Source organism: Hoplias malabaricus, chromosome 2, assembly GCF_029633855.1.
Source record: "Hoplias malabaricus isolate fHopMal1 chromosome 2, fHopMal1.hap1, whole genome shotgun sequence".
Classification (NCBI taxonomy): Eukaryota; Metazoa; Chordata; class Actinopteri; order Characiformes; family Erythrinidae; genus Hoplias; species Hoplias malabaricus.
This window is the reverse complement of record NC_089801.1, coordinates 26,386,074-26,412,883: the sequence shown is the minus strand read 5'-3', so window position 1 is coordinate 26,412,883 and position 26,810 is coordinate 26,386,074. Positions and strand designations below refer to the sequence as shown.

The 26,810-nt window shown below is 37.1% G+C and overlaps 1 protein-coding gene across 3 annotated transcripts in view; it reads right to left on the bottom strand.

Moving 5' to 3' along the window:
• Window positions 1–26,611, bottom strand: part of scai (suppressor of cancer cell invasion) — a 44,246-nt gene extending 17,635 nt beyond the window's left edge. The window contains exons 1-4 of one of the 3 annotated variants that reach the window (XM_066661821.1): window positions 26,389–26,611; window positions 21,208–21,355; window positions 15,847–15,958; window positions 1,881–1,976 (exon numbers count right to left, since the gene is read on the bottom strand). In XM_066661821.1, coding sequence (XP_066517918.1) covers window positions 1,881–1,976; window positions 15,847–15,953 — 203 coding nt within the window. In that variant the 5' untranslated portion in view covers window positions 15,954–15,958; window positions 21,208–21,355; window positions 26,389–26,611. Of the gene's footprint in view, window positions 1–1,880; window positions 1,977–15,846; window positions 15,959–21,207; window positions 21,356–25,998; window positions 26,117–26,388 lie in introns of those variants that run through there. The other 2 variants (XM_066661822.1, XM_066661820.1) reach the window with 2 other exon arrangements.
• Window positions 26,612–26,810: the final 199 nt, after the last annotated feature.

Sequence of the window (26,810 nt, the reverse complement as noted above, 5' to 3'; positions counted from 1 at the left end):
TTCTCCTAGTTTTTGTGGTGTGTATATCAGGAAGATAAAAAAGAATAATGTGGAACTTAGTCTCAGATGATCTGTTTTACTTTATCTTCTTTGTCTCACCCTTTATTCTCTCTGTATTCTATTTATTCTCTTTCTCTACCTCATTCAATCTCTCATTCCTTCTTAGTATATATCCTTCCTTAAAACTTTAGCATAACATGACATAACCTGTAGCAGAATCCATGACATAACCTGTTCCTCATGGTTTGTCAGTCTATCTCACTCACACACACAGACACGTGAGATTCTGAATATACTCTACTAATGTAAACAGAGCTGTATTAAACACAGCCACACTGACACAATCCCCAACTTGTCGAGCGTTTTTGTAAATCTGTTTTCTGTGACCTACAACGCAGTTTTCATGTACACCAAAGGCCAACATGCAGACAACAACCTTGCTGACGGGGCCTTACAGTTACTGAATTAAGTTCCTGCAGGTTTAGTATAAGATATGGAGTGGAATATGGATTGGGGATGTGTGTGTGTCATTGCATCATGTTGCTACGGCCGGTTCATGTTCCTGTGCAAACTGCAGAATGGAATATGGATCAGTAAGTGGATCGGCCCTATCCTTCCAATATCTGATCAGTGAATGTCAATATCAGACCCAATACCAATATAGGATCAGATCAGGGCAATCTTTAGAAATATACTGTATTAAATGCAAAGAAATTAGTACATGTGTAAATGTGTACATAATTTCACTAAAACATATACCTATGCTAGTGAAAGGCTAAAATGTGAACAAATGTCCAAATTTTTGTCCTGTATTTATAAGCTTTTACTTCCCATTATTAAATGCTCTAAATGAGGCTGTTATCTTCCTTATTTATTTTTACCTTCCATAATAACCATAATATCATTTATGTGGCAAATGTTTGCTTTCTATTCACAATTTTCATATTCAAAGATTTAGTTCAACCTTAAATGGGTCAGTTTACGAGTTCTATTGGTGTTATTTGCCATCTTCTTACTTGAATTCTCTGTTCCACCATAAATAGGCAACTATGCGAAGCTGAAGATAGCTCTAGCTTTTGATATTCTTTTTTGAAACATTTTATCCATTTAAAACACACAAGCCAGGTGTACATCATGTCACTAAAACATCTGCTTACACCAGTGAAAAGCTAATACTAGTGTTATGCACCAGCTTGATTTCTACATTCCACCTTAAAAGGTCAAATATGCAAAGCTTTTGAAACACAACTGTTACTCCTTAATTTCTTTAAACAAACAACCTATGGAGTTTACACATTTAATCAATACATAGGTAGTAGTTTTTCTGAAATTCAGAGGAAAATTAGCCAACCAAATCTGTCTTGTAGATTTGCTGCTTTTAAGCTGTCTCCATCTTTCATATGCAATACCAGTATTTACTCTCATATTACTTGTCTCTGGTTATGGAGATTTTTTTTAGAGGGACACTGAAGCTTTTTAGGTCCAGAAAAATCGAATGTTATCTCTGTTCATTTGGTCACTTCAAGGCTGCAGGTTGTTATATTTGTGTCATCTATTGTGCTTACCTGGCAATCAAGGGTGTTTGAACTGTACTGTGACTGGACAGATGGTGGAATCAAAGGCCAAAACACCAATAGAGGTACGCTCCAGAATGGGCACTCCTCACAGAAAATACACACTGCATATACTCTCAGAGACACCAGTGCTTCAAATTAGCCTGTTCGTTAATCTCTGATGACACACTGTAGTCATTTTACGACTGATGTGCAGTAAATATATTACAGATTGCGCCTTAAAAAATAAGTAAATAAAGTTAAACGACTTCTAATAGCAGCAAAATTTGTTAATATTTCAGATTTATGTGTACTGTCAGTGCTGACCTGTGCTGCTGCTGAAACTTCCACAACTTGGTGTAGACATCGAAGGTACGGCCAAAATAAGACTGCCACTGCTTGTGTCCATATTGAGGGAGATCCCTATTGTGAGAAAAAGGAGTAAGAAAGAGATTTATTTCATATTTGTGATTAATAGTTTACCTTGTAAATAGTCATTACAAGTTTTTTTACATTATTTTTTAGCATGGAGAAATATAGCAGATGTGTGGGGACCACATAAATAAAATAACTTTTATCACATTATTTATAGAAAAAGACATATAAAGGGAGACAGAGGGAAGAGAGGAACGTAACTTGAAAAAGATGGAGACAGAAGAGTAAGTGGGAGGAAAAGACAGACAGACGTATCAACAGAGGAGAGTGTAGGATGCTTGGGTAGGGCTATGGTGACTCATAACTATGATGATGTTATGGAATTTGACAACTTATGCCCATCAGCTAGAGCAAAAGCTTCATCTCTCTCTCTCTCTCTCTCTGTCTCTGTCTCTCTCAAAGAGCTTTAGGCTGTTGTAACAAGGGACTTGACAATACACATGAGTGATGGATATGAGGATGTATTGGTCCTTACTGGCCTATACCATGACCTGCTTGATGTTAAATATATTTATATACCCATAAATACATATATTCTTTATGTTTTGGTTTCTGTTCATTTTTATGTTTCAAGCATGCACTGCATAGAAACCTCCTGAAACCTCCTGAAAGGGTTTTTCTTATTATTCACCTTCCGATTCTGCCTCAAAACACATCCTGCTCCCCATATGTAAGACAAAGAGGCATGAAACCTGATCAAATATTATTAGTCAGTACCTCTATGCAGATGCACAATATCAGCCCTTTGTGGTTTATCATATATTTTACATGACTTCTTTGTGCACATCCATGTTTAGGCTCATTTTCAAATGATTTCTGCTACTACAATTAAACACTAATTATCTTAAGTTGTACATATAGCACAATGATTATTCACAGCTTAAAGTGTGCTGAAGTAGGCAACTGAGCCAAGATATTCATTCACATCTAGGCTTGTATTTGACAGAACTTTAAATGATAAACATTTTTACACATCAATATGGGTACTGGGGATATCATAGCAGCCATGCTATACGTGTTCTGTTACACCACTGCCTGTGTCTGTTTCACCAATTTTGTCACAAATTACAAAATTGGAAGCAGATACAGGGGTTCGACAATGAAACTGAAACACCTGGTTTTAGACCACAATAATTTATTAGTATGGTGTAGAGCCTTCTTTTGCTGCAAATATAGTGTGAATTCGTCTTGGGAATGACATATACAAATCCTGCACAGTGGTCAGAGGGATTTTAAGCCATTCTTCATGCAGGATAGTGGCCAGGTAATTATGTGATGCTGCTCCTCACTCCTCCAAAATACCCCGAAGTGGCTCAATAATATTTAGATCTGGTGACTGTGCAGGCCATGGGAGATGTTCAACTTCACTTTCATGTTCATCAAACCAATCTTTCACCAGTCTCGCTGTGTGTATTGGTGCATTGTCGTCCTGATACACGGCACCACCTTCAGGATACAATGTTTGAACCATTAGATGCACATGTTCTTACTGGTGCAATGTGCAATTAATGAAGATTGGCCACCAGGCTGGTCCAATTTAGCCATGAAACCTCCCACTAAATGAGTGGGTTCTAAAATGAAAGGTGTTTCAGTTTCATTGTCTAACCCCGGTACATTAATACACTCAAGAGCAACACAGCATACATGTCCTATATATGTCTCCAAAGTGCCCAAATACTTTATAGCCATCTGCCATGGGGTTGTGATAGGACAGAAAAATCTCAGTCCACTTATGAAATCTGTGCACTTCTGCACTGCAATGTATCCCAAGATGGTGCTGCAGATGGCAACCACAGAGAGGCACTCATCTGTCTTGTTTATTTATTGTACACCTAACACAGTCAGTTGGAGCACAGAACAGTTGCTGACATTCAGGGACAATGTTTCACCTGATATTATTCCCAAGTTTATTGGAAATACTCATGATGGCCACTTTGGCTCTATTCAACCTAGAGTGGAGGCGATGGAGAGGTAGATGTGTAGGAGTTCAAATTTGCAATTTATACACAACAAATTATTGCTCAATGCAATAAACAAGGACCTATTTTTATAATCCTCATCTGTCCCTCTGCTTCATGGAGACCTGGTTTTCTGACCTGACCCCGGACAGTGCGCTGTGCCTTCCGGCTTTCAGGCTCGTGTAAAGATGTCCCTGTACTGTTAAAATCATATCTACAATCACTTTTTATCACTTTCAGACCATTCTACTCCCCCAGAGAGATCTCATCTTATATTCTGGCCTGTCTGCATACTTCCAGACATGCATGAGTGACACACAGAAACAGCAGGCTGATCAGATATATGGTTTATTAGATTACTGTTACACCGCTGTTAAAAATGCCTATTGCTGTGTGATGCCTGTGTTTCTTGGGCATTCTGACCACAGTGTCCTTCACAAGATCCACACATACAAGCAGAAACATTTGCAGCAACTGCTAAGCCTCTATCCCCTGTAAACGGGGTGGATGTCGTCTCACCTTAGCCGAAGGGCCACAGCCCCAGTTGGGAGCTGAATTCAAGAGGATGAGCTGATCAAAGAGAATTTGTGTGGATCACCATTGGACAATAACACAAGGCACCCATGGTGATCCCTACCATTGGACACCAACATGCAGCAACCATGCCAATCCCTGCCTCCAGACACCAAATTGTGGCAACCACACCAATCCCTAGTGCTCGAAACCAATGTGTGGCACTGGTGCCAAATGGGGCCTCATGTTCTACCAACCATGCTGATCATTGGGGATTCTATCATCAGATGTTCCAACAGACACTCTGCAATCAGCTACTCCTTCCTGAATGTTTGTATTTGTTAATGTTTTTACTTTTCTTTCCATTATCTAGAGTTTTGTACTTTCATTTTTTTTATTATATTTACTATTTTACGTGGCTTATTTAAATCAGATTAAATGGTTTGTTCAGATCAAACTACATTTATACTACAAACCGGATTCCAAAAAAGTTGGGACACTAAACCAATTGTGAATAAAAACTGAATGCAATGATGTGGAGATGGCAAATGTCAATATTTTGTTCATAATAGAACATAGATGGCAGATCAAAAGTTTAATCTGAGTAAATGTAACATTTTAAAGGAAAAATATGTTGATTCAAAATTTCACAGTGTCAACAAATCCCCAAAAAGTTGGGACAAGTAGCAATAAGTGGCTGGAAAAATGAAATTGAGCATATAACGAACAGCTGGAAGACCAATTAACACTAATTAGGTCAACTGACAACATGATTGGATATAAAAAGAGCTTCTCAGAGTGTCAGTGTCTCTCTGAAGCCAAGATGGTTAGAGGATCATCAATTCCACCATTGTTGCGCAGAAAGATAGTGCAGCAATACCAGAATGGTGTTACCCAGCATAAAATAGCAAAGACTTAAGTTATCATCATCAACCGTGCATAACATCATCAAAAGATTCAGAGAATCTGGAACAATTGCTGTGCGTAAGGGTCAAGGCCGTAAAACTGTACTGGATGCTTGTGATCTCTGGGTCACTGCACCTCAAACAGGAATGCCACTGTCAAGGAAATAACAGAATGGACTCAGGAATACTTCCAGAAAGCACTGTCAGTGAACACAATCCACCGTGCCATCCGCCGTTGCCAGCTGAAACTCTACAGTGCAAAGAGGAAGCCATTTCTAAGCAAGCTCCACAAGCTCAGACGTTTGCACCAGGGGTCTTTTAAAATGGAGTGTGGCAAAATAAAAGACTGTTCTGTGGTCAGATGAGTCACGATTTGAAGTTCTTTATGGAACACTGGGATGCCATGTCATCCGGACCAGAGAGGACAGGGATAACCCAAGTTGTTATCAACGCTCCGTTCAGAAGCTTGATTCACTGATGGTATGGGGTTGCATGAGTGCTTGTGGCATGGGCAGCTTGTATGTCTGGAAAGGCACCATTAAAGCAGAGAACTATGTTCAGGTTCTAGAACAACATATGCTCCCATCTAGACGTCAACTTTGAAACAACATATTTTTCCCTTAAAATGATACACTCTTAGTTTAAATTTTGATCTGTGATTTGTGTTCTATTCTGAATAAAATATTAGATGTTGGCACCTCCACATCATTGCATTCAGTTTTTATTCACAATTTGTGTAGTGTCCCAACTTTTTTGGAATCCGGTTTGTATAATTTCTATTTACATTGTCTATTGCTTATTTGTCTAAAATATAAATTATAATATTATGAAAGTATATAAATTCATCTTTTCATTGTATGTATTACCTCAGCTGCATTGTAAATAAGGAACACCCCCAAACCACACCAAGTATAGTAAAGATGAATGATTGAAGGAATTAATTATCCATAAAGGGGACTAATACAACTAGAGAAAGGGATTCAAGTAGCAAAGAAGGTATAATCAAAAAATCTATAATCGTTAAAAATTCTCCAGGAAAACACAGACAAAGTGAGAAAGTCGGCCTTTTCCAGAGCTCACCAACATTCTGAATGAATTCCACTGCAGTTCTGAACACACAAGAGACATTCAGCCTTTCACTGGCAGTCTCAGACCCACCTCCACAACAACCCTGGTACTCTCACTTCTGCCAAACGCTCATCTCACCCTCAATGAGCAGGATGGTAACAGGCTTTTCAGCAGACAGAAGGTGAGAATAACTCTGGGACCAGATTCAGTCTCGCCTTCCACACTACAACACTGCTGTTACTTTCAACAGTTTTCATCAACCTCTTTAACAAATCACTGGACTTTTGCTCTGTTCCCACATGCTTAAAGGCATCTGCCATCATTCCATTCCCCAAAACATCAAATATAAGAAAAAGAAGAAGAAAAAGAAGAAACCCTTTATTGATCCCCTTTGGAAAATTGCTCCTCCTGACAAACAGGAGACAGCAGGTGCTGCTAGGACAACACACATCCAATCCCCAGACCCTCAGTACTGGAGTACCACAAGGATGTGTCCTCTCACCCCTTCTCTTCAGTCTCTACAAATGACTGTGTCTCAAAGGAAGCAGCTGTGCAGATCCTGAAATTTGCTGATGACACCACTGTTGTGGGTCTCATAACCAACAGTGATGAGTCGACGTACAGGAAGGAATTTGAGCAACTGGTCTCCCGGTGCAGCAGCAACCAATTTTGTATTATAAAAGCAAAAGTTATTTTATATGCTAAAATGCTTTTGAAGTCTAAATTTAAATAATAATGGTTTATAAAAATGATTAAAAAATATATATATTTTTGGTTCTTTGCGAGTCGGATAAAAATAAATGTGATCTCTACTGTAGCTTGGAAGGTTTACAACAGACTTGTTTGTGCTGGATGTCTGCATTTTGTCATGTAGACATGTCTTTTTGGTCAGCCAGCACTCTACAAGGTTAACACATTACATTTAGTCCCTACATGGCTCACTTGGAACCAGGAGTGAGCAGGTACTGAATAATACCCGTACCAGGTATCAGATTTGGCTAACGGAAAATAAAGCCCAGTAGAGCTGCAGTAGAAATGTGCCAACTGAATATTAGTATGTCAGTAGTTGTACTTCTTCTGAGAAATGTTACTTTAATAAGTAGAATGGGCCTGCTAAGATGCACTTCTTCACAAAAAGGTTGAACACCACTGTCTTTTTTTCTTCTTCTCTCAAATGTCTACATTGAAACATCATTTTGCGATAGCCTGTCCGTTCTAGTTCATGGATTCCAAAAGGGGGTGCTGCAAAGGATATTTATTTATGTGTCAGCATACAGATTACATCTTAAAGTTACATCTTAAAATGTAACTTTAAATGTTATTTATCAATTTTTCATTTGCATATTGTCAAATCCGGATGCATATTGCAGTTGAAAAGAATAAGTATATATTGTTTTTTCATTTATTTTTCTCAGTAAGCTTTCTGATTTATGATGTGACCATAAATGAAACGACAAAACACTTCATTTCATTTCATCTTTGTTAGGCTGTAAGTAGCAAACTGTCAGATTTAACAACAAATACAGTCTACACCTCTGTATCACCTGGGTCAGCAGCTAAAATCTTGGAGTCATAATTGATCCAGATCTATCATTTGACAAACCCACAGGACCTTACTAATCAAGTTTAGATTACTGTAGCACACTGTGGTCAAGCTATTCCTGTAGAAACCTCAGTAAATTCAGCTAGTTCAGAATGCTGTAGCCAGGGTCTTTAATAAAACTAGGCAATTTGAGCATGTCAGCCCAGTCCTATAAGCCCTGCACTGGCTTCCAAAAAATATTGTATTGATTATAAAACATATTGAATGCAGCTTGAAATAATTCCTTACATTTAGAGACACTATTTCACACCAAATAACCACTTGAGTCTTTGGACTGAAAAAGTGAAAATCCAAAATGAGTAGTATGTAAGGAAATTAGTCCAAATAATAATAGCAGTGACGTTCCACATCTTTTCAGGGTGTTGATTATAGTTCAGTGCAGAAATAGGCCAAAAGCTTCAGTGCTAGTTTAATTAGCCCAGAGAAACAGGCCAGAGGAAAGCACTCATAAAATGATTCTGTACCAATTGTAAACACTGACTTTCAATCTTTAACATATGAAAATCCATAGTGTTTATTTTGAAAGACTGATAATGTTGCACAGAGGTCACAGTTTGTATTTTAAAGACAGATGGTAGAAAAGATTTTCAATAGTGCCTCCTAGAGCAGTTTGAAGGAATGAGTGTTAGCTAAAGGGGCAAAAAGTTCCTGAAATTTGTTACCATACTCTTCTATTATTACTACATTTATAGATCAGGAGTGTGTTTCCTCTTACTTAAGAATCTTAGCGATTTACAAACCACTAAGACTTTAAAGTTACTTTAATGCCAATTTTAGAACTGTAACAACCATTTTGGGAAACCCTCCTTCGTTCACTAAAGTCTTTTTAACTTTAGTAAAAGTAGTGCCACTTTCCCCAAGCAGACTTCAGCTAAGAAGACAATGCTTTCTACAACTGAACAACAAAAATCCCTCTTCTCAACTGCATAAAATATATGTATAATATCCAAGCATTAACATGGCTTAAAAATAATAAGCCATAAAATTGATATTATACATTTTGTTTTTACTGTACACATGTTGTGTATATGTGCTTTATGTATTCTTGAGCAATGTGCTATTTTCTGGTGTTGTATGAAGAGCAAACACTTGTATCAATGCATATAAGTTTTATTGTGGAGTACCTAGACATTTTTAAACTTGACAAAATACTAAATCAACCATATTTCCAGAATTATACCATATATAAAATCACCATTTAGCAAAGCTTTAATATTTTTGAAAACATATTTACAAACACCATTGCCAGAGAAGAAGGGACATTCTGATGAATGCAATAAAAACATAAATCTGTTCTCTTGAAGATTTATTTAGCTGACAAAAAAAAAAGAGTAAAGAACTAATTGTAATTGTATTGTATTTTGTAAAGATAAACACATTTGAAACTGCAACCTACGCCAAAAACACATGGGACATAAGTATTTTTTACCACTGTTTAGATCACCTTTCCTTTTATAGCATGTTTTAGTCATTTGGGAACTGCTAAATACTAATTTTTACAGTTTTGCAAGTGGAATTATTATTGCCCATTCTGGCTTGATACAAGACATTTGGTGCTCAACAGTCTGTGGTTGGCTGTGTTTGATTCTCCTGTACATGATACATCATAGAAGACAGATCTGGACTGCAAGTAAGATATTACAGCACACACACTATTTGCCTATGAAGCAATGTTGTGGTAGAATATAAAGAAGGAGTCCTGGCACTGTCTGAATGAGTAATCACAAACAACCCAGGAATAGACATCATTTAAAGGCAGCAAATGTCTCACTGCAACCCTCAATATTTGTCTCTATCAATAGAAACTGCTATGGTCTTCTTTATCAGCACGGAAAATGCAACATCCATTTTTAATGCAAACAAGCTGTAATAAGTACTCCTCTGACATCAACAGAGGTTTTTACTTGGTTTTGGTCTTCTGAGAAGCTTGGGCCCAAAGAACTCATTAGTGTTTCCACATAGAATTGATGTGTGAATTCTCCTTGTATAATAGAGTTTCTGATTGCATTTTCTTGATGTAGCCTTGGACTGTGGAACGTGACAAGTGTTTTTGATTTTATTATTTTTAATAACAGTAGTCTGGCCGTTTCTAATACCATGCCACCTGAGGGCTCAAATTTCTTGCAAATCACCATTGCCCTAAAAACACATTTTCTGGATTACCTCAATCTCTTTACAATATAATGTACAATACCAGTCAAAAGTTTGGACACATCCTCTCATTAGTCATTGGTGCAGTAGGGCTATTCACTGCATAGAACTGTGTACCAGCCCCTACCGCTGCACAAACCAAGTTACGGTCTGAAAAACATTAAGAAGGCAAGCAGCTCTACAAATTAACTCTTGAAGAGGCCACAGCTGTTCATTGAAAACCATTCCAGGTGACAACCTCATGAAGCTGACTGAGAGAAAGGCAAGAGTGTGCAAAGCTGTCATCAAAGCAAAAGGTTGCTACTTTAAAGAACCTAAAGTTTAAATATATTCTGGTTTGTTTAACACTTTCTTGTTTATTACATAATTGTATATGTTTTCCTTAATAGTTTTAATGTCTTCTATATTCAGTTACAGTGTAGAAAGTAATACAAAACAAAGAAAAACCATTGAATAAAAGATGTCAAAAATTTTGACTGTTACTGTACTTTCACACTATGTGGAAAATGGCCCAAAACACAGGAAGCCCTCCATGAGTGGGCGTGTCCAAACGTTTAATTGGTACTCTACATTAGGCAGTGAAATATATTTCAAAAAATCTATAGTCTAAAAAATCTGAAAAATTTAGGTAGAAGCTCTTTCAGTAACCAAGCATGATACATTCACCTGTGACCAATTTCCAGCTTATTATTGGATGTTTGAAGATTCAAATATATTTGAATATTCTATATATTTTTCCACTCTTGTTTTATCTGTCCCAGTGATTTTGTGTTACATACGAAGATGCAGTACACAAGCAATTTTATTAACTGCTTCTTTATATTCCACACATTTGAATTAGGTTATTTAGAAGAGGAAATAGATGTTGAGACTTAGGAGATCTATTTTTGTGTACACAGCACAGAAATAAGGCATAAACACATGGCACAAATTTCATAATAATAATCACTGTAACTCTGAAATGGATTAAGCGGCAAAGATGTTGATGATGATAATAATAATAGCATTATTATTATTATCATCATCATCAACAACAACAATAATAATAATAATGGTGCTTTATCTTTACAGCTCATGCCCCAAGCTCAGTGTGAATTCACAATTAAATAATTGAACAAGTCAGAGAAATGGGATATATAAAAATACAAATAAAAAATAAACAAAACAAAAACGTGCTATTCAACATACAAGAAAAAGCATAAATGAAAATAGAAAATGTAACATAACTGGATAACACAACAATTAGATCTGATTATGCCAACAGCAGCATGAGATGTTTAGGACAGAGAGAACAGATGGGTCTTTAAAAGCGTAACTACACTCTAAGATGAAATGTATTAATTAACAGACAAAATATACTGCTCTGTAATAACAAAGTACACCAGCCCTGTTTATAAACTGAACAAATTTTTCCAAATTGTTAAAATAATATTTAATTTTGGTCAGTTATGCTTCTGCAGTGTCCCTTATGTTCAAATCTGCTATAGGCACGTATAATGTGTCAGTGTCACAAAGTATAATATCACAATTTGCACATCAGTCAACCAACGTTACTGCACCCACCTGTGCTGTACTCAAATACTGAGTAAATACATACTGGAATAATGAGAAAGAGAGGACAAATGTAATGATGGGGCAGAGAGAGATAATGAATGTGACAAGGAAAAGGGAAAGAGAGAAAGTCAAGGAGAGGGGGGGAGAGAGAGAGAGAGAGAGAGAGAGAGAGAGAGAGAGAGAGAGAGAGAAAGAGAGAGAGTGGGGGGGGGATGGCTCACAGCAGTTTAAAGGGCAGATAACCTGGTCACTGATTCTGAACACTGAGTATTGGAGGATAATGGTTCATCATAACTGTTTAAGTTTTTCTCACTTCTTCTTAAATGAAGTAGTTTCATTGTCTGAAAATGTCAAATGATCTGTGAGTGATGTTTCCAAACCACAGCTTATCTCAAATGTCTCTCTACATCCTATGGCAGGCAAAATGTAGGTCATAACATTTTCAGCACTCACATAGTGTTTTATTTCTGATTTTATATTTTTTCAACTGTAAATTTCACATTTTCCTGTTCAATTAGGGTACTGTCTGGGTGCAGTAAATTTAGTTTTATTATCTGAAAAGTGCACTGGGTAGGGAGCATGTGGCTATTTGCGATGCAGGCTGAGCTCCTCTCTACTGACAAATACGGTGGAACAGATTTCTGTTTACAAATGAGATGCAGATAAATGAGTGAGAATTACTCTTTTTTTTTTTTTTTTTTAAACTAAACAACAATTACAGGGCGGCATGGTGGTGCATCAGGTAGTGTCGCAGTCACATAGCTCCAGAGACCTGGAGGTTGTGGGTTCGAGTCCCGCTCCAGGTGACTGTCTGTGAGGAGTTTGGTGTGTTCTCCCTGTGTCCGCGTGGGTTTCCTCCGGGTGCTCCGGTTTCCTCCCACAGTCCAAAACACACGTTGGTAGGTGGATTGGCGACTCAAAAGTGCCCATAGGTGCGGGTGTGTGAGTGAATGTGTGTGTGTGTGTGTGTGTGTGTGTGTGTGGTGCCCCCTCCAGAGTGTGTTCCTGCCTTGCGCCCAGTGATTCAGAGTAGGCTCTGGACCCACCGTGACCCTGAATTGGATAAGCAGTTACAGACAATGAATGAATGAATGAATGAATGACAATTACAAGTGCTGAAAGAAACAATTAACATTTAAACAATATAGTTAAATTGAGTTGTTTTTTGTTCATGAGTAATGAGTAAGTCCTGAATATGACAGTTACAAAACACAGTGAAGTCACCTGCTAGCTATGGATATCCTGTACAGGAGGTTTAATAAATTAGTTTAGACTTAAGAAAAGCCCCTTGGGCTTGCAGCTTGCATTTCTAATGATAGAGGAGTGATAAGAGGAGCAAGTAGCATTTAGTACAGGCTTGCATGTGATCAATATAAGCTAACGTATGCACAAGACCAGATTTGCTGTGGATCAACTAATGGCTTCTAACAATGTCTTTCAAAGTCCAGAGTTCTGGGTTATACCATGAAAAGGGTCAAGATGAAGGTACCATTCTCATCCTAATTCGCACTTGCTGATCTAGTGCCTTAAAGATGGCATGATTATAAATGGACAGGGCCTCGACAGGACAAGAATGTTCAAAAATATCTGAGATATTAAAAGAAAGAACGCAAGATGAGGATGGTTGAGGGTTAACAACTTTGAGGTTGCAAAATATATTAATAGATTTTAACACTATGTTTGGGGAGGGAGAGGGTAAAAATCAAACCAATCAAACAATCAGATGGTCAAAAATACAGATTTCCATACAAGTACTAATTTTCAAAGTTGGAATAAAATCATGACAGTCAATGACCAGTCTCTGTTTAATCAGTACCTGTTCCTTTAAGTAGGAATGACCCTCTTAACCAAAAAAAAAAAAAAAAATGCCAGAAAGTGCAGTAGTGAGGAGCAGAAATACTGGATTTTCGTCATTTTCACCTAGTTCTCTTTCTTCTCTGTCCTGTTCACCATATTTAATCAGCACTCTTACTTCCCTTAATTTTTTATTCCCTTTCCCTTTAATTTTATTTTTATATTTAAGATTTTACATATTTGTATGTAATCAAATCTGTATGAGTTTTTGTGTTACAGAACTGCTGTCACATCAGAGGCATGACAAACAAGAAGGATCAAAAGGGAAAGTCCCTTTTGTTAATGAGTACTAAAAATGTAAACACTTTAAATGAAAATACTGCAAAATCCACTGACAATTATTGCATTCTGTGGAGAAAAAAAAAACAAATGGTTAAAAGTGTGGTACACCCAAAAGAATAATAAAAAAAAACACCCTTTCTGCAGCGAACAACATCCCGTTCACTGAGCTTTTAACCTCCAAGCTTGGTAGCACTGTGTGATATGGAAGTCTTAGCTAATGAATGGAATTGGCAATGACAAAAAATTGCATTAAATATTATTAGCATATAATTTTACAGCTTTTCTGGTCTGTATATACACAATGCTAAAAGAATCAGGCCGGAAATCAACTCAACATTATCCTTTAAGAAAGGATTTTGAAATGGGGCCAAAAAACACTGAATGTGTGTTTATTAGTCATGAAACATACATCATGCACTACACCAATATGGGTTACGGAATCATAAAATTATTCAAAATTATTAACAGAATGCATATTCTTGGTAAAAAAAAAATATGTAGATATGACAGGAACAAGCATTTCTGCATGTTTTGTAGTAGGGTCAATGTAATTACAAGAAACATTCTAGTGGCAAGTTCATCTAAGATCAGTAGAGATAGGTGTTAGAGAGATTAATCTGCCATGACCATGCTTGTGCAATTTGGCCTTAGAGGACAAAAACTAATGGAAGCAGTGAAGGGGTTTTCAAAAGTAGAGAGCTAGTCAGTAGTTGGGGAAATACAAATGTGGGGTGTTTGGTAATTTAGGGGCATGCAGGCCTGGTTAGGTGAGTGGGGTGTTGTGTCATGTCATTGTGTAATGTGGCAGATCCAGGTGGAACCAAAGGCACTGATCATGCAATAACACCTTTAGTCACCTTGGAGGCCAGTAAAGATCAGCAGTGTTTTTAATTACCCATGTATAGAGCTAGCAATGTTATGGTTGTTGGTAGGAAGACAATGAGCTGAACCTTATGTGAAGCCCTAATGTATTGGCATAGATTATTTTACATGTTATCCTATGTAATTACGGTGAGCAAGATTTCAGTATTATTTTTTTTTTAGATTTATCATCTGCATTTGACACTTCATGCCATCATGTGCTTATAAATCATCTGGAGAAGCATTCAAATTCATGTCCATCCACTATCCAACTTCAGCTCTTTTAACCTGCCTCCAAAAGTTAAAAAAATGTAAATATAATTATATATTAAAATTTTATATATAAAAAAGAAATGTTCTTAAATTTAATAGCAATAAGTAATTGAGAAAGCTTTGTGACACTCATTTACAGTTTACCATATACAAAACAAACCAAACCAAAAGAGAATAACCTCATAGAATTAATTATTTAATCACACAAAATATAAATACTAACACTCACAAAAATACAACCTAAAACCATTAAGTGGTGAACTCCCTGGATGTCTGAGCATTGGGTTAATAGAAAATGCTGCTGGTAGAGAGGGTTAATTTGCACTTTGACGGATCTACCCTACATATAGTGTGATTCATAAGCTCAGTATTATAGTCAATCAAATACTTATAAATATCTTCACAAAGGCTAATAAATAGCTGCTGTCTTTCACCTGTACTGCTCTCTTCTGTATGTACTACTGGTAAAGCTTACAGCTGTCCTATCACAAGACTAACATAGCTCTGCCATTCCTTCAAGTTTTAGCAATCTTGCACTCCAACTTGCAGCAATTCAAACATTTGTTTGCCAGTGATAGAGGGCTGTAAGTCATGAATGTTAATTACATTCTCTGAGAGGTCTGATGAGAGCATTTTGGCATTATTGTTACTGTTTGGCAGAGTGTTTTATCATATTTAACCATGCTTTGTGTTTTCTATTTAAAACAGGAACACTAATGTATGTATTTATACTAGTTATTTTTATAGTTGCTCTTGTTCAGAGTCCTTGGGTGTTCTGAAAGGTACTGAAAATAAAAAGCATTATTATAAACATTATTATTATAAAACAGACTGACCTCAGACCATTGAACAGTTGTTTGGACTTATCGAGAAGATAGCAGAAGTCTGTGACAGTTTTCCTCTCACCAAGTGGAATGTCATCTTCTGCTCCCACCCCCGTCATGACAGCTTTGGCACAAAAGGATAAAACAAATGCATTGGATTTCTAAGCAGACAGTCAGATAAACAGTAGCATCAGTAATTGTTCAAGCTGTTAGAAATTCAGCAGGAAGAGATAAGAGGGAGAAGAGGGTTTATGATCTGATTAGCAACCAGCTACCCTTAACAGTTAAGGTTACTCACTGGACTCAGCCCATCCCAAACCACCCAATACATTACTTCACAAGGGTCATCAGGAAGGCACCTCCGCTCATCTGTTAAGCCCATGAAACCAGTGAAGTCTGACATCCCAAACCCACCAATCTCTAAGCTAGCTTTACAGGTCTACCATTCCCTTAACCATCAACAACAGTAAATTCACACCGGTCTGCCTGGTATCTAAGGTGGTACCTGGCTCCACTGGCACCAATACGATCTATAAGTGCTACATCACCAACAACCACAATAACACCTCTACAGTATATTTCCCCAACCATTCTGAGTTCTTACAAACCTCCCCGTGCTTTTCTCTCTCTCCCTGCAACTTTTACTCAGCAAATTAAGAGATTCTAATCCAAATATCATAAAAACTACTTTGAAATGTAATTATGAATTAATTATAGAATGGTTCTCTAACCAGTATGTGGTGCATACCACTTTACACAATTATTTGTTATACTACCCTTCCAAAAAACAAACACTAACATTTAACTTAATCCTGATTAATCCCAGTATGTCATTGTAATTAAAGCGATTAAATGTTTCATTCAATTAAAACTTTAACTAATCCCCAGTAAGGAGATTTTCATCTAAGATTAAACAATAGAAATTATGAATTCTCCGTTTCAAAAAGAACTATGCTGACTCTCTAAAGCTAGTCATGGGTAGTGGCTGCTGCAACAAGAAGCATTTCTGACCTACATCTCATTCCATAAAAATGCATGAGTGCTGCAGCAAAAAAAAGTGAGTAAGAGTGAGAGTGAATCCATGGGGAAAAAAAATAAAAAAAAAAAGAGAGAGAGAGTGTTATCTAAATAGTCTTAATATCACTAAGCTGCAACACAGCCTTTCTTGCTGATTCATATTAGGGACATCATATGAACAACAGGGCATAAAAAAGGACATTCTATGCTCTAAATTATTTTAGTCCAGTATAGGGTTGGGCGGTATAATGGTAATAACGTACACCTCGGTACTTAAAAATGTGGACGGTATCTCAATATGAGGGAGGTATATATAATCGAAATTATGATGTGGGTGGTGTGTCAAATTTCTGTTGTGCTGTGTCTGACTAAATTAAGTGCAAGGCCAAGTACAGAGTTCATTCATGTGCATATAAGAGAGCCACAGGGAGGGGGCACTATGGGAGCTCACTGACTGGTGAAGTCACACTGTGAAAACGGGTGGGGGAAAAAACACAAGCCCAGTAGCCCTCTGCGGTTGTGAGAGGAAGAAAGCTGAAAACATTCAAAATACTCAGAAAACCCTTCACTCAACATTATGTTCATAGGTATGAGGCTTTATCCTCTAAATATGTATGTTTTGAGCCTCCATTCACTGAAAAACCATCTGCTGTGATGTGCTAAACCACTAGTGCCTGTTTCCTGGCTAGCTGTGCTTCTAACCCGTGTAGAGCCAGACTTATTTTGCTTATTTTCAAACTTTTCTGTTCCTCCAGCACCAGTCACTGAAATTTGCTGTCTCAGAAAAGGGTTTTTCATCAACACATTAACTGCACAGGTCCAAAAACCCTTCACTCAACCCACACGCACAGATATGGAGGCTCACACAGCCAGATAGTGCACCCTGACATTTTTTTTAAAGCATATTTATGTAACCACATACACAGGTCGATGTGCTATTGAAATACTAGCCCCGTAGACATATTTTAGACAATGATATCTCACTTACAGGCATGTTCCTGTTGTTGATTGCTTTGAAATATTTTTTTATTATAATTACTGCTTTTTTAAACTTGTAAGGCAGTTAGTATCAAATATGTCCTATGTTTTCTGATCAACTTAGAGGAAGGTGAAGAGATGTTCATAAATCAGTTAAGATTCGTTTTCTAAAGCTGACATCATGATGGTTGCAGTAAGCCTATATGTATCTAATCTTAATGACTAATGTAAATCCTATGAAATCAGATTTAACATTTATTCAGCCGCTCAACATTATTGAGACACTCTGTTAATGGACAAGCACTCTACTGCAGCTACACATCCTACAGTGATCTAAATCAACTGCTTGGCCCTGAACACATCCCCATATGACAAGCATGGTGCCTCAGGAGCAAGTTAAAAATGCTTTAGACACCTGACATAGCTTGATTTACTTTCGCTTACTACATACAGAACTGTATCAGAAACCATACTTGTAAAAAGAAATCATACAGTTTCTTGTTTTTCCATGTATTCTGCAATAACAGGACTTTCCCTGTTATGCTGCACACAGCATCAGGGATTTTGTTGTTGTTATTGATCTTTAGACCACTATAGAAAGGAGGTTAATCTAATATGTTTACAGTTTTACTTCAAATAAGAGGCTATTTTTCAAGCTTTATTAAAAGACCATATAATTCTATACACTGTGCTCATATTACTAGTTTCATAGTTTACAAACAATAGTCTTGCAAATATTTCTGTGCTTCTGTGATATGCATATTTACACAATTGTTTTAAAATTTAAAATGCTAATATTAAATATTTTCCAGTCTACAATAAACCCAGCCTCTAATGCCAGTGGAATTCGGTTTGAACTTTCTTTTGGTTCTCTTCCCTTGGAGGATTGTGACACAAGATGATAGCAATGTCAAAGCAAAGACTTCAGTATTTCAAGGGCTTGTCTGCACCCTAACCCTGAAAACTGGGATTCTGATAAGAATCATACATAAAAATTGGAGAATAAGAGGGTGCTTTAAAGGACATAAAAGGTATAGAGTCACAAGTCCCTTGACATTTAATGACACATGGTGTAGTAGGGTAATAGAAAAAATAGGCCAGGTGTCCTATTTATCCCAGAAAGTCTGCCCATACACCTACTGCTTAAATGTGCAGCAATGGTTTGACATTAGTCTAACAAAGAATAGCCAGACTAGCAGTCAGCCAGTACAATATCATGTAAACAGATCTGATCAAATAAGATCAAAATACTGGCCAAATATATTTTGAGATATATGTTTGACATGAAAGTGCTTGGCTTACTGCAAAGGGCTTAGATCGTTAGGTTTTGGGTTTGAAACTCTTCCTGCAATACCAACTGTGTTAGGACAGGTTTACGACATCAAAACAAACACACTACAAAATAATTAATCCATTGTGATCTATTTTTATGTATTGCCATAATAGGAAATTCTTACTCTTTTAGCCCAGACTAACAGATTAACTGAATTCCTCCTCTACAGCTCCAATTGTAAATCTGAAGTCCTTTGTGCTCTAGAAAGCTAAAGTCAGTAAGTTTTAAAACATGGTGCGTAAAAATGTGAATCATGAACGGGAACATTTCAAACTGTAGTAAAGGCAGCTTATGTTGATATGCAAACAAGTATGACAGTATTAATGGATTGGTTTTCTATAGGATATTTCTTATTCAGTTAATTATATTACTAACAAATTAGTAAGGCTGGTGTGTAACTAAATATTTTCTGTTATAAAAAAAAAAAAATAAATAAATAAATAAGACCTAATTAAAAACAGATTCAAAGCTTATCCTGTGAAACAAAAATGATTACAACTGATGTCATTAATTATAATACTGAGTTCAAGAAGACAATTTTAGCTTAAAATTAAACTAAAACCAACATGTACTACTGGTTAATGTTCTCACAGGCACATATAATATCTACAACCCATGTTTTACAACAGATGCAGCGACTGCACTACTTTATGCGCTGCATTGCTTATAATGTGCTCATATGATAATCTGTGTAGCATTTTACAATGGCTGTGTGCAGCACACAGCACTGCAGTAAAATAAAGCTAAACATTATTTAGTTCTCGTTTAGATTCTTGCCAATAAACAACATGCTAGCAGTTGCTAGATAGAAAAACTGTACTCATCATCTTTAGGTTTGCTGGGCTAATCAATGCAGTGTGGGGTCTGGTCTTGTGTGAAACAGTGAAGTTATATGCCTGTTGCCAATCCACAAAACATATGGAGACAAAATCCCATGCTCCTTTAATTATTTGTGAGTAGGTAAAGAGCTGGTAAAGGATACACATCCATATTGCCCTTCATTCATCTATGTATTTATGTGGATTTACTTTTTACATTCATTTTATTTTAAGGGATTTTAAAGTATCTTTCTTTAAAAAAAAAGGAACAAAATAAAGAAGCTACTTTATGTCAGCAATAATCAGCTATATGTTTGTAACAAACTCTTTGATCAGTATGTAGAAACCAAATAATGTCTATGACCTGCAAACACTACTAGAATCAATAAACACTTTAAGGATTAAACATTCAGCCAACTGTTTGCTGTTCCCACATTGTTAAACGCAGAGGCCAGCATCAGAACTATGCCTCACCTCAGACTGAAAGAAGCAGACAACAGACATGTGAACATAAACAGAAGAGAACAGGGTAGTATACTAGACTTGGTTATCATGCTATAGAGGTTAACTGGGGCTAACATTGTGTCGATTGGACTGCCGTTTTGGTAAAAAAAAAAGGCTGGTGTATTCTGTTTGTTGGTACAGAACTTTTTTTAAGCTTTGCAAATTCTGTGCTTTTTTCAGTTTATATCTGAATTTTGTTTTTAATCATCATTTCTGTGATACTGTCAGTGTCTTGCACATCACAGCAATCATAACATGCACCAACAAGCTTTTGGCCATAGCTATATGCAGTCACTGGCTTGTGGGGTTTAATGACCTCCAGGGCTATGTTGTCAGGATCTTCGAGCTCTCAGCACGATCTCCTATGACGAACAGGTCTGAAGTGAAAATCTTATGAAAGACATTATGAAAGGCACAAAAACAAGAACTTGGCCTGGGGCTACTGTCTAATTCCTGTCAGCTGGGCAGCCCATGCAACCCAGCTGGGCTCAGCCTGAAAAGGCAATGTGGGAGGATCTTTTGGATGCACCACCCACAAGATCCAGATTAAGGCTGCAGGGCCATGACCATCAGACCCAGAGTATGGGCAAAGAGGCACTTGGCAGGAGGGACCCTGGCAGAAGAAATTGGCTCTTGGCACATGGAATGTAGCCTTACTTTTAGGAAGAACCTAGAACTAATGCAGGTGGTTTAGAAATACCAGCTAAATATATTTAGGCTCACCTCTACAAACATTGTGGGCTCTGGAACCAAACTGCTCGACAGGGAATGGCCTCTCTCCTACTCAAGAGTTGTACAGGGTTAGAGGAACCAGGCAGATGTGGGCATACTCACAAATCCCCGGCTGGCTCCTGTACAGTTGGTGTTTGTCCTGGTAAACAAGAGGGTTTTCTCAGTGCTTGGGTGAGCACACAATTTTATTTATTGCCGTGTGCATGCATGGTAAAGTGTTTGGCACACTGAATGCATGTAAAAACTGTCTGGTGAAACAACACATTCACTTAAACTGGAAAGATCTTGAAATGTGAAAATTTTAACTATATTAATGTTCCCATATGGTCTAGTGTTGCATCTCAGGTAAATAAACTGCATGCCATTACACATTGTTTGACTATTCCTTCACATTTTAAAATCATTCACCTTTTATCAAGAGTATCTGGAGTTTATCCTGACCACATTTTGAGTTTAAAAGAGTTTGTGAAAATCAACTGAATTTAATTAATTGAAATGAACAAATTCCAATATGGCCGACTCCCTGCTGGGCTGAGCTAATACCAGTCAGTAGCAATATGTGCAACATGTTGAGAGCAATATTCCTACCAAAAGTTGTGAAGATTGGAGAAAGTCTGTGGCAACAAGAGCTAAAAATTCTTTGGAAAGGTTAGGGAGCACTACAGTCATCTAGCCACACACACAAAAAAAAAACTGTGGGAATATTTTTAAAATGTTGCAATACCTTAATGAGCATGCAACATTTAATGAGTTTGCCAGCACAACAGAGGTGTCAAAAACACATTAAAGGCATAGGTGGTGCTATAGAGGCTACAAAGCATATCTTGACTTGCAGTATCAGATCAAAACGTACGTCTTAACTCCAGTAGACCTATGAAATTTTAAACTTCGTAAGCCTCTCAAAATGCCATGTGATTTTTTTAAATTTGTGCATTCCAGCCAAACTGGCTAATTTCATGTTGGTCTAAGTCACAAAAAATGCTATGGAGCTCCTAAACCACACCCAAGCCCATGCTCTATATACATTTCTGATTGTTTGTGAGCTTAATGCCTATGCTTAATTTAACCATCATGTTGTAACGAATTTACCGCAAAACCTTGGTAAAATGAATGTTGGTTAGTATTACTGTTTATCATTAAAACCACAGTTTGAAATACTAATGTACAGCATCAACCAATAGCAACAGTCTCCCAGATGCAGCTGTGATGCTGGGGATATGTTTCCTACAGTGAGATACCTCAATCCTGATACAGAAAACTGGGTATAAGCAACAAACCTAGAAGTTTGTTTTGTGTCAGGGGAAACATGGCGCAGTGACAGCCATGGTGTGGTGACAAATCTCACCTCCCGGTCCTGTTTTCATTCCCCAAGAACTGTTGTAACTAGGGGAGATGAAGTCAGGATGGGGAGCTGAGATTGGGCACCACACCAGAGCTCTTGAAGACTAAAAAAGTAAGCTAACTATGGGGTAACAGTCAATACTGATGCTCTTGTAAACACATGCTGTTTATATGGCTGTAGGAATGTGCAGGTTTTGTCATTTCACTTAACAACAAACCTGACATCTGAAGCAAAAAAAAAACCTCCATTACACAGCAGCAGCTGTAAATGGCCTTTTCACTTAACATTCTGCCCCTCCTAAGTTCCACATTAAATGGTTTACATTCAAGTGCATTTTCCTTTGTGCTCTAGGAGCTATTAGATCTAAAGAAAGCCTCTTAAAAATTGATCTCAATTGTCTGTGTATCTCAACAAAAAGAAAATCAACGTTGATAAAATTATTATTAAGTTGTTTTATTGTTTTAATTAATAAGTTATTGATTACCTGGTTAAAAATAATAATTTAATAAATACTACCTTAATCTTTTATGCTGACGTTGAAAGCTTTATATAAGGCAAACAGTATAAAAAGTACAGAGGAATTTATTGTCCAATTAGGTCTGTGTTCCTTAAAAGTATATTTAAATGAGAAGATTTATTTTTCTGTATCAGTGTTCCTGTTTGCTGTGTCATTTATTTTTTTTTACTTTTCAGGAAGATTTAAAGATACTGCAATACATAACTGTGATCATTTTTTCACTATATGTTGATATTACATTTTTGATTAACCTGTGTTTGTGGATGCATTTACGAACAGTGTTCACAGACAGCGGTTTTGGGAAGTGTTTGAGTCCATGCAGCGATTTCCACAACAGTCTGCTTTTAATTCAGTGTCATCTGAGGGCCTGAAGACCACAGCAAATCAATAATGTTTTTTTAGCTTTGTCCCTTATATGCAAGGATTTCTCTGGATTCTCTTAATCCTTTAATGATATTATGCATTGTAGAAAAACCCAAGTTCCTCACTATTACTACTTTGAGAAACATTATTCTTGAATTGTGTCACTATTTGCCAATGCAGTCTTGCACAGAGTGGTAAATCCTCATCTTTATTTCTAAAAGACTCTGAGAGATGCTCTTTTTAAACACAACAATGTCAGTTACCTGTTGCAAATTAACCAATTTCATTTTTTGTAGAATTACACAATTTTTCCAGTCTTCTGTTCCCTGTCCCACATTTTTGGAACATGTTGCTGGAATAAAATTCAATATGCACAAATAATTTTTAAAAAACGTTTGAAATACTGTCTTTGTACTATTCTCAATTTAATATAGGGTTTAAATTATTTGCACATTACTGCATTTTGTTTTTATTTACATTTTGCTCAGAGGCCCAACTTTTCTACTCGGAATCATTGGGTACAAAGCAGGAACACACCCTGGAGGGGGCGCCAGTCTTTCACAGGGCGACACACTCACACACGTTCACTCACACACTCACACCTACAGACACTTTTGAGTCACCAATCCACCTACCAATGCGTGTTATTGGACCATGGGAGGAAACCGGAGGAAACCCACACAGACACGGGGAGAACACACCAAACTCTTCACAACCACAACCTCTGGGTCCCTAGAGCTACCTGCTCTGCCACCGGGCCGCCCCAGGAAATTAAGTCCCATTTAAAGCCATTCATTTGGTGAACAACATTTATAATTCAGGTTGTTAAAAATAAAATAAAATAAAAAGAGCTGATACAGCTTACAGTGATATGTTATTCTTGGATTTTGACTCGTTTTACCTGTGAATGTGACAGAAAGACCATTTTAGTCATTTGTCTAGAGTGTGTAAACCATAGAGTGTGCAGCAAAAATCCAGAGACAACCTAAAATATCACTCTGTGGACAGGAATTTCTGGAAGCTGTAGGTAGATTTGATTCACAATAGCAGCCTACAGATGTTATCATCTTTACAATTCAACCGTTTATAATATTGGTTATAATATTTGTGAGAAGGATTAGTGAAGCTTTTGACTTCTTCTTGCCATTATGTAGTTTGAAGGACTAGAATATATTGTCATTGAGTGCTAGATTTTTTTGGTGAAGGACTGTTTTCAGAAGAGTGACAGTATAAAACTCCAGTAGCACTGCTGTATAAGATCCACACTGTGTGACAGTAGTGCGGGAAAATGGTAGCCACTCCTATCTCTGTTATTTTCACCAAAATATCCCGTACGAATCCACCATAAACTTTACTGACGTCTGTTGGTAAAATGACATTACCACAGCTCCCCATGTAAAACTAATCATGTCTGAATAAGGTTTAAGACAAATAACCCTCATACTGCTTTGCTAGTCAAGTTTATTTATAATGCACAAGCAATCAACTTTAAAGATGGCGCTACAGTATTACCATATATTTCAGACCAAAAATTCACTGTCAATTTTTCATTTATCAATGGGAGCCTTTAGTTGATTTTGATTATATTTCTTTATTTATTGGTAATACTTGTAGCATCATAGTTAAATATCAGTTCATTAAAAATGAAAATGGGTATAACTAAAATAAAAACAGCTTGTATAAATGTTTTATGACATCACACCTAACAAACTTGAATGGGTGACATCACTGCAACACAGCAGTGCTCCTGGGTTCCTACACATAACTAGAAATGCTGGAAATACTTGAGTAATTTCACAAGTCATACATGAACACTTCATGTTTATTCCAATGTCTGTCTGCCCCGGGTAAATCACCAATGTTGTATTGTTTATGTCATGCGGTATATTTATTAGTTTTCAGTGATCATTGTATTTTAAAGGCCTTTGAAAACTTCTGATAGCTGGGGGTAATTTAATGCACATACATATTCATTCTACGTGAATGCCATTCACACTAAAACAGAATCTTTCGGCAAGGTCAAAAAGTAATGTAAAAAAGACTCAGTAACAAACAAAAAAAGTATATTTCACAATGTATTCCGTATGCAAACAATGAAAGCTGCATGTTATGCGCAATATTAAATAAATAAATATATTTAAAATCCCATTTTTCCAAAGCAATCAAAATTGAAACCAGAAGAGCCATCGCGTATTGCTCATGTTTCCCAAACACCAGCGACTGTTCCGGACCTGAATGCCTTTCTAAGGTTTCCAAACATGCACTCAGTCAGTCATCCAGTTCAACAGACATTTAACCAGCCATCTGCACTGCTGTGAATCAGTTCTACCTATAAAATGGCAAGAACCTCTTGTCCAGCGACGGCTGTGTGTGGTTTTCTTTTTGTTTCTATATCTTTTATTTCGTTTTTTTTTCCGGCGGCTATTTGTCGGAATCCTGCCACAGATGAAACTGGTTTATTTTTTAAATGTGGAATTTAGAAAGGGCAAGCAAACAAAATGAAGTGTAAACATGATGTTTAGCCGGTGTTTGTTCTCTACAACTCGGCTTCAATGCTCACCTCCTGGTCCCGCTGGAATTTCTACTTATTTACATCCTAAATGTTCTTGTTCGTGTTCGTGTTCTATGTGTTGCAATGGAATGTCGCCGTGTATTTAGAGTTATATTGAGAATGTGAGGGTTGACTGGAGGTATGGCAGCTCATTTGTCAGTTCTGGCTAACGTAAGGTAACGTTAACAATACATTTGGACCCGTCAAATATACAAAACGTGCACCGCAATATTAGCTAAATACGTAGGGGAAATGTATATAAAGAAATACATCTTCCTACAAGAAGCATTTAAAGGAGCTCTATAAAGGGGTAATGGGACACATCACAGATAAATAACGTGAGCACATTTTCAAAAGCCTTGCTTTAAGGTAAAAAAAAAAATGTGAATTAGCGTTTACCTGTATATGGCAAGTTATCTCCTCTTTTTGTGTTTTTCCCTTTCTATACAAAAAAAGGTTTGTTGCTCGCGAAATATGTCTGAGAAAAATGTGCGCCCAGCACGACGTCTCTCCGTCATTCAAGTAAAGCCGCCTCCCACTGAGAAGAAATAAAATAAAATAGAAATTTTCGCCGGCGCATTTGTGACTGCAGAGATCCGATAGCTCTCCGTGGATAGCTGAATTTGTGTTGACCAGATTACTAAAAACGCACAAACAAACTTGATGCTTAGGCTGTGCATTGGTGACGTCTAACCGACGTATTTCGTTCGTGTTCAGCACCGTCAATCAAACGATACAACTAAAAAGAGGCGGAGCAATCATACGTGTGTAAATATGAAAACATTGTTCCGATTTGAACATTTTTTTAAACTCTGTACACA